At 37.7% G+C, this 9503-nt stretch overlaps 1 protein-coding gene across 1 annotated transcript; it reads left to right on the top strand.

The window, feature by feature from the left end:
- Positions 1–5212: 5212 nt before the first annotated feature.
- LOC148044952 (uncharacterized) lies at positions 5213–7983 on the top strand. Its single transcript, XM_087718370.1, has 2 exons — positions 5213–6293; positions 7776–7983. Exons 1-2 carry the CDS (start codon positions 5213–5215, stop codon positions 7778–7780), a joined length of 1086 nt encoding a protein of 361 aa, XP_087574496.1. The 3' UTR covers positions 7781–7983.
- The last annotated feature ends 1520 nt before the right edge of the window (positions 7984–9503 follow it).

Raw genomic sequence — 9503 nt, 5'->3', positions numbered from 1 at the left:
TAAGTACCATACTAAATTGAATGAATTAGAGGTGATATAACATAGCTAGAGTGGAATTTTGATTACATAATATGTCATTCAGGTCATGATAATATATAAAGAAAATGGAGTGGCAATACTCAAAAAAGGACAACACTTTGTGCTCAGCTATAATTTGCTCAGTAATGGCTCAGACTTACTTATGCAAATGTGTGGATTATTACAGAAGTAAAAATGTAGATAATTTTGTTTTCTTGAGCTCAATAATAAATAAAGATGAACAGTGTGCTGGAAGAGTAAAGATAAGATTAATGCTAGAGGGAGGATAAGGATATTTATAACACAACAAAAATCAGAGTACTTAAAGCAATGCTATTTGTAATGATAATACACAGCTATGAAAACTGGACATTGTAAAAGTACGGTATGAGATAAAGAAGATTGAATTATAGATCTGAGGGTGGCTACACAAAGTACAATGGACTGCAAGGAGACATAATCAATCAATCCTGACTAAATAAAGGCTAATTGCTTCCTTGAAATAAAGATCAGTAGGTAGAAACTCATATTCTGAGTATGTTATATGAACAGATAAACACTAAAAAGATGATGGTGCTTGACAAGGTTGAAGGAAGTCAAAGAAGAGACAGCAAATAAAGAGGCTGGGAAGTTTCAAAGAGATTACAGGGTGTAGCTGGAAGAGCTACAGATTATTACTAGAGCCATGTCCAAATGATGAGACTTTGGAATAGAATAACAGTTTTGGAAGGGACCTTGGAGGTCTTCTGGTCCAACCCCCTGCTTAGGCAGGCAATCCTATACCACTTCAGACAAATGGTTATTCAACAACTTCTTAAAAACTTCCAGTGTTGGAGCATTCACAACTTCTGGAGGCAAGTTGTTCCATTGATTAATTGTTCTAACTGTAAGGAAATTTCTCCTTAACTCTAAGTTGCTTCTCTCCTTGATTAGTTTCCACCCATTGCTTCTTGTTCTACCCTCAGGTGCCTTGGAGAATAGTTTGACTCCCTCTTCTTTGTGGCAACCCCTGAGATATTGGAACACTGCTATCATGTCTCCCCTAGTCCTTCTTTTCATTAAACTAGACATACCCAGTTCCTGCAACCGTTCTTCATATGTTTTAGAATTTGTCCATGGACTCACTAGGAATAGATTTGTCAATTAATTTGTCAATGGCATCTCACTAAGAAATAAGTTTTTAAATGTATTTAAGAGAGGTAGATTTTATAACACCACCACCCCAACAATCTCAAAAAAGATCCAGGCTTCTCTTAATCATTTATATGTAATTGCCCCACATTTCAGGTGTAGAAATCCTCAGGCAGTAGAAAAATACAGAAATCTCTGGCAAGAGATTTTGTCTGGCTTTTTGCCCCACAGAAGTAGTACAATTATATATGTTAGCCAAATATGTTAGACTCATCTTTACACACCCTTAACGAAGTTATGAATTTACCCTAGTAATCATTTCCTAAAGGCAGTAGTGAATTAATCCTTTCTATTATATAGGTGTTTGATGAATGGACATGCCCAACTTTTCAAACATTTAGTAAATATATTCACAAGATTAGTTCTAGCATAACTGGCCTACAAAAAAAAAAACCAACCCTATGAATATTTTTAGCATTCTCACTTCTCTGCCAGTATCTAGTAAAGGTCCAGATTTTTGTAGTCCAGATAATAGTAGTCCTGTACAACGTACTCCAAAAATTCCAACTGTGTTCACAGACACCAAAATTTTGGGACTCCCTGGCTATTTTTCCCTAATAGTAAAGGAAGAAGGAGCTCTGATCTTGGAAGAAATCATATCAGTTTCCAGAATCATCTTCTTTATAAAGATCTTTCCACAGCAGCATAGGAAATTCTTTTTTTAAAACAATTTTTATTTGTTTTTGAACAAGGACAAACAAAAATAAAAATAAAATAAAAACCCATCTTCCATTACAAATTGTAGAAAGTGTGTCAGTTGGTTACAGTATTTCCATGTATCTCTTCCATAGTCACCACCTGCTTTTCATATCAAATTGCATATTTAAAATTCACCTATATTTGTGTATATTTCAACCTTAATTTGACTATAATTGTTTTTACATCCTTTTATATATAATATTCAAAATCTAGGATAGGATTATATGATAACATTCCATTAAATCATTCTTAAATCATCCAATCACAATACATCTTTATAACATATTCTAGATAAAGCTTTTAAACCACCTATCATAATCTCCATATATTGTTTATATAAAATTTCATATTATCAAACTAATATATCTATATGTATTGTTATCATTATTAATCATTATTTAACTATAGCTATTGTCGCTTCATTTTATACATACTACTAGTAAATTAAATTTAGCTTAGTTTTTATTATACATTTTCATTGCATCAACCTGTATCCCTCCAGCAATAGTACGGTCTTATAGCTCTTGCCATTTGTAGCATTAATGTTCTAGTTACTTTCTTAATAAATCTTGTATAAACCTCCCTTGGCAACATGCTGTTCCTTTCGTATCTCACAAAAGCTTGAAACCCAACATCTGCTCTTTCCATCAGCTTATGTTTGGTTATCACTAGTGCTTCTATCAAGATTTCTCTCCTTATGTCCGTCAATTTTTCTCTCTTTTCTTCTTCTGTGCTTTGAAGTATAGGGTAGAGTTCCAATCCATCCATCTCCCCTTTCCATATTGCACTCTTGCATTACCAACCACGCTCACTTTGTTATCAGTATCCACAGTTTTCTTATCTCTTTGCTCATTTTTTTCTTCCATCTTTTGAACTCTGTCCTCCACTTTCTTCATTTGGTAAACATCCTCAGTTTCTCCATCAGATTTTTCTGTTTTGTATTCCATATTCTCCAATCTCTCTTCAATTCTCTCTGTCACAACTAATAGATTTTGAATTTCAAACATAATCATTTGCAATGTTATAGTTTCTTTTTCCTGCTGGGCCACTCTTTCAATTTTGCAGATACTGCCACTGTAGGGTTTAAGACTATTTTAATAAACTTCAAACAGGTTCATTTATTATCTTTCAAGCCGAAATGTTGTCTTTCCTCCAATAGCTAGTGATAGAACTTCCAAAAGGCACCTGTATAAACAACTTGTGCTCTTCCTACTATCACTGTCAGTAAACAAGCTGAAAAACCTTGAATCTCAAGTGATCAAAGAGAAAGAAGAAAAAACAATGTATCCAGCCTCCAGCCTCTAAGTGGCAGTGTAACTGCTTTTCCTCCTGTTGTTACAACCCTCTTTATAATCCTTATTTTCTTCTTTATATTCCAAGCTTAAAAAAGAAAGAAAACCCTTAAATGGAGATCAAAAACAATCAAATCAATCAAATCAAACATTATAAAAAGAAGAAGAATTTTAATCTATAGGTAAAGCAAAAGTGAAAAAGAAGAAGAAAGAATTAATCCATTCAGTTTAAAAAATAGGGAGCCTTTGCAAAAGTTCCATCCATGAAAAAAAAAAAAGAAATTAGAAACTGGATAACACACTAAGTTCAATGCAGATCAATCTCGCCGCCTACAGCCTTTTGTCTTCAATCTTAACTTAATTTATTTTCTTGGGTAGTTTCTTCCTCTAATAATAAAATTTCCTTGACACACTTTCTCTTTCTGCTTTCTTCCCTTTCCGGAGCTGTCCCAACTTCAGCAGCTTCATTAGCTGTGTTTCTGTTGCCAGAAAAAAAGGCTATTCCTAGATCTTTCAGGGACTTTGCGGTGTTCCTGAGATCAGCAGGAGGTGCCCTTCTCAATCACCCTCTCTGCAGGATGGTTTAGGTCCAAATGGACCATCCAGTGGCAAAAATTTGACTGTGATCTCGGAGCACCAAGATTGCATGTTGTGCCATTGCAATGATATCTCTGCTTGGCATAGAAAATTCTGAGTTCATATAAACTGCCCCTAACATTTTGTATTGAAGCATTGTTGTTTTTTTCATTTCACTTCACTTCCCTTTGATGTGCAGTGTTTGCAATCTAGGATTAATTCACTACCTTTGTGATTCCACAACAGTGACCCTATTTGGCAGCTCAGATAATTTCTTTCCAGGTCAACTTTGCAAATTAAAATAATGCAAATCTATTTTTCAGCTGAAATTCTGGAGCTTTGGAGTGGGATATTCTCCCATGGCTGAAGCTGTCACCTATCACCTCCCTCCCCCCATATAATCATAGTTTCCTGATGCCAATGTGATCATTTGCCATTCTTTTAAATTGTGATCAGTGTTGATATCATGCTTGCTTTTCTTTATTTCAGTGGCTACGGCATGTTTTAGCAAAATTCATTCATTCATTCATTCATTCAATTAATTAATTAATTAATTAATTAATTAATTAATTAATTAATTAATATACACCACCCATCTTACCTAAATGATTTTGAGCAGTTTATAGCCAATTATTTAAAAATAATAATTCCAGAGTGCGAACTGTGGTATTGTGAGACACTTTTCATGTATTCCCATTGACCATCTGGAAGGCTCACTTCCAGATGTGACATTCTTTGCAATTAGAGGCTGGTTGTAGTGAGGACAATTGTGAGCCAGTCTGAAAGGATTTCTGAGAGTTTGGAGACTGAAAACAGTGCTGTCAGAAAAGAACTACATGAGAGGGAAAAATTAATGGACACTCGTGTTAGTGAAACTACAATTATTACTTTTTTTCCAGTCTATGGATCTTGTCTTGTCCTTTCACTCAGTTGACCTTTATTGATACAATTTCTCATCTCTACTATCTTCTTTTATATCTTTTCTCCATTTGCACTGAAAATATATGGTGAAAATTGATCTACATAGCTTGTTTGTATACATCTGCTTTTTCACTTCCAAACTACATCTTCACTACACTACACTATCATACAGCTTTTTCATTCCACACTTTCCATGATCAGTTTCTACAGTGGTATTGGTGAGAACTGGATATTTTATTTGTTCAGAACATAATCAGTTTGGCTTGAGACCTAAAACCATTTGAATGTGTATTGCAAGGGAAGAAAAACTTTTTCCTTCCATATATTACTCAACTATAATTTCCAATGTCTGTTACCACTGCTAGTGCTGTCTGGAGTTACTAGAAACATCTGGAGGACCAGAGCTTTTCCACCTCAGATATAGAAAGACCAAGATATAGTGTTAATTAGGCCATCTCAGAAATGTATGCATGATGCCCCCTCCCTTTCTTATCTTTTAGGAGGTCAGTGAAGTTATGCCAGTGTGTCCTGCCAACCTCTCTGTTATGACTGATAATCTGGCTAATGGAGATCAACAGATGCTATTAGAGACCTTGCAACAGATAGAAATCATAAACTGTCCTTTGCCATTAGAGGCAGTTGTCAAAAAGGAGAAAAATGTCTGCAAAGATGATAAGTATGACTATGCTGAGGAGCAAGAACAACGGAAAGCCAGGCACACACAAACCCATGAAACTGACAGTGAGATAGAGAGGATGCGGTTGGATTTTGAGCTGACCGTACTAAAGCGGCAGCATGAGGAGAATGACAAGCAACGGCTGCATGAAGAAAAGATGGAGCACATACGCCAAGGATCTCCTTCCAGGAGTGGCGCTCATATGGAAGAGGAGCAGTTTGGGGGTAAGCTGGACCCCATTACAGAAATTGAACTGGAGAAGTTGCGCATGGAGTTTGAACTGGCCAAACTGAAGCACATCTCTGAGGAGAATGAGAGGCAGCGCCAACATGAGCAAAAACTATACGAAGAGAAGGAGAAACAGAGGCAGCATGAAGAGAAGATGGAGCAAATGCGACAGAGGCAAGGAAACCTCCAAATAGTGAGCCAAAGAGTATCTGGGTGTGCCCCGGCGGAAGCTACAGCTGAAACAGCTTCTGTGGCCTTTGCTGAGCTAGGTAAGATGAGGATAGAGCTCCAACTGGCTTTGGATGTATACAGGCCAGAGATGAAAGAAAAGAAGCTCTCCAGCGAGCAAAATGGGCATCAAGAGAGCCCAAAGTGTGAGCAGCAATTGGAGACTACCTCAGAGGTTAAAAAAGCTGATATGCCCCCAGAGCAACAGAATGATGGGGTGACTGAACACCTAGGCCTGCAGGTGCCACGCATTGTGGTCAATGGGGCAGAGTCACAATGGTCAAGCAGCAAGCTAGACTTAGCCATCGAGACAGAGCTGGAAAAGAGGCGGATGGAGTTTGAACTGACGAGACTGAGATATGAGCATGAAGAGAATGAACGTCAGCGCCAGCATGAGCAGAAAATGGAGCAGTTGCGCCAGCAAGTATCACCCAAGGATATAGCAGAAGATATACAGGGTGTGGGTAAGAAAAAGAGATCCCATGATGCCCATATTTTGCCCTCTTTATTTGAGGATCCATGTACTCTCACCAAGGGGAGGATAGTGAATGATAAACAGTACAATTTTCCAATGGGGATGCTAGGATTCGTAGTCCAAGTGCCATTTGGTTTGAAAGGAAACCCCAGTAGGCATTTGTTAACCAGACAATGCTCTCTAAGAATGGTTGCAGGAAGTGGGGATGTCTAGTTTAATGAAAAGAAGGACTAGGGGAGACATGATAGCAGTGTTCCAATATCTCAGGGGCTGCCATAAAGAAGAGGGAGTCAAGCTATTCTCCAAAGCACCTGAGGGCAGGACAAGAAGCAAGGGGTGAAAACTGGTCAAGGAGAGAAGCAACTTAGAACTGAGGAGAAATTTCCTCACCGTTAGAACAATTAAGCAATGGAACAACTTGCCTCCAGAAGTTGTGAATGCTCCAACACTGGAAGTTTTTAAGAAGATGTTGAATAACCATTTGTCTGAAGTGATGTAGGGTTTCCTGCAGGGGGTTGGCCTAGAAGACCTCCAAGGTCCCTTCCAACTCTATTGTTCTATTCTATTCTCCTAATTAATAGTTAACTAACTTAACTATTGCATGTTAAGAAACTGACTTTGGGACAAGCATAGATCTAAGCTAATTCAAAGCTTAGGAATGGATGCAAGAATATACAGGTAGTCCTTTACTTACAACAGTTCAATTAGTGACCATTTGAAGTTACAATGGCACTGAAAACAGTGATTTATGACCATTTTTCATAGTTATCGCCATTGTAGCATCCTCATGGTCACGTAATCAAAATTCTGATGCTTAACAACTGATTCATATTTATGACGGTTGCAATGTCCCAGGCTCATGTGATCCCCTTTGGCAACCTTCTGACAAACAAAGTCAATGGGGAAGCCAGATTCACTTAACAACCATGTTACTGTTAGGTAAGCTCCCCGTTGGAGAGCGAGTAAATTCAGAGAAGCGTTGTTAGAGTTGTGTTGGAGAACACACAAACCAGCATACAGAGACACTGCAGTTTAAATAGGCTTTTACTTTTGTGGAAATAGAGGTATCAAAGTCCATATTATTAACACTAACTTAACAACTGCAGTGATTCACTTAGCAACTGGGGCAAGAAAGGTTGTAAAATGGGGCAAATCTCACTTAACAAATATCTCACTTAGCAACAGAAATTATGGGCTAAATTGTGGTCATAAGTCGAGGACTACCTGTACTTTCTATTAACTTACCTGGATCATTAGAAGTCTAAATCAACCAGCAGGAATTCAATAACATTAGTAGCATTGTAAACTCTAGTTCACAAAATGGGAATGTACCCACACACGCACACTTCACAGCTGATTGTTGGGTTTGAGCCAATGGGGACTTTTCTCTTGAATTACAATATGAAAGGGGTTGAATTTATGGGTACCTATCAGTACAATCTAACTAATTCATTCTTTTTCATCCCTACAGTGTGAGTGACGAATCCATGTAATTACTGCTGTACACCTTCCATTAAGAGGCTGTGTTATCAGTGGCTGAGGTCACTGTTCTGTATAACTATAATCCTTTACCTTCAATTGCCGAGGAGTATATTATAATTTATTGAAATACTTCTGCTATCTGTGCATTGTGATTTTCTTCATTAAATGACTATTACTGAGTGTTTTGGAAGATAAAAGCCTTGGGTTCAAGATGTTTCCCTGGTCAAACCTGTTTTTAGACGTTTTATGGGAAATCAACTAATTATGTGGAACTGCATACATCAAACTGTAATTCAGGTTCTCTGGAACAATGTTATGAGTCCAGAAATGCCATAATGAAAGAATAGGTTTCCTGTAATATATTATTTGTGTCGTATCTAGCTGCTACAACATCTTCTTTTTAACCTATTCCATCTGTGGATAATACCATCTTGTTCTTTCTAGTAGCCATAATCAGTAGATTTTAAATGTCTATGGAGATTCTCAGTCATCCAGGTCATGGCTGTCTCAAAAGTGCTTTTTCAAGAGACAACTGGACTTCTTGGTTTTGAAGACATTTCACTTCTCATCCAATAAACTTCTTCACCTCTGCCTGAATGGTTTCCATTCTCACCATCCAGTCAGAGTGGAGGAAGCTTCTTCTTGGATGAGAAGCAAAATGTCTTCAAAAAAAGCAGAAAGTCCAGTTGCCTCTTGAAAAAGCACCTTTTGGACAGTAGATTTTAAAGAACTCATCTTTAAAAGATCATAACCAACCAGAGACACTCAGGTGCTCTGTGAGAAATATTGCTATAGATGACTCATGATCAGTTGTTTGATTGTCTTGGGGTGGGAGAGAGGGGGGGTGAGAGATGGAGGGAGGGGGAGAGGGGAGAGAAAGAGAGAATAAATTTTCCAGACTTTTTGTCAGAAGGCGGTAGTATGATTTGACATATGCTTAGGTTAAGACTTTGTTTTTAACCATTCCAGTGTTTTATTGCTAGAAGAAATGTGACTGTATGCATTAACCAACTGTAGGAACAAAGATTAGTGCCAGTCATCTGCTGGGGCTTTTTCCTTCCTAATCTTCCTTAGTGAGATTCAACTATCGCTGTGTGGAAGTAGAACAAGCTGCCTGCATAAAATTATCTCGTCTTGCTCTCCTCCCTTCTAATGTAATATGTAATACTGTGATATCCAGTGCCAACTTTCACTTTAACTTTCAGTTTAACGGTCTTCTTGCAGCGTTCAAGATCTGCAGTCGTTGCATAGAGAATTGAAAGGCAAAGTTTTGAAAGCAAAGCCTAGGGCATTACTAATAGGACAGCGGCAAGTGACCGAGTACTTCTAGCATGCTAAGCATGTGCCTCAATGAATCAAAAAATGGAATGATATTATGCAGTACATGGTACACTGCCTCCTGTTGGTGCTCGTCATTTTTGTGGATGCAATATTTTAAATTCATGGGAAATTGTGTTAAATCACCTCACCCACACTTGTTTTTGAGGAAAAAAAGCCATTTTATATTGGACTACAAACTTTTTTCAAGAGGGCAATTGGTTTTGTAAAAATCTGCCTTATTTAAAACTGCCACTAGATAAAAAAGTTAAAACCCTGCTCATAAAAAAAAATTGTCATGAGATGGACGGTCAGGTGTGTGTGTGTGTGTGTGTGTGTGTGTGTGTGTGTGTTCCTACCAGAGTTGGTACCGGTTTGCTTCGCATGCACTTTGCATTTT

Source organism: Thamnophis sirtalis, unplaced genomic scaffold (assembly GCF_051295495.1).
Source record: "Thamnophis sirtalis isolate CommonGarterSnake01/CBP01778 unplaced genomic scaffold, rThaSir2_p1.2 scaffold_6, whole genome shotgun sequence".
Taxonomy (NCBI): domain Eukaryota; kingdom Metazoa; phylum Chordata; class Lepidosauria; order Squamata; family Natricidae; genus Thamnophis; species Thamnophis sirtalis.
The sequence above is the reverse complement of the archived record's forward strand: the minus strand, read 5'-3'. Positions and strand labels throughout refer to the sequence as shown.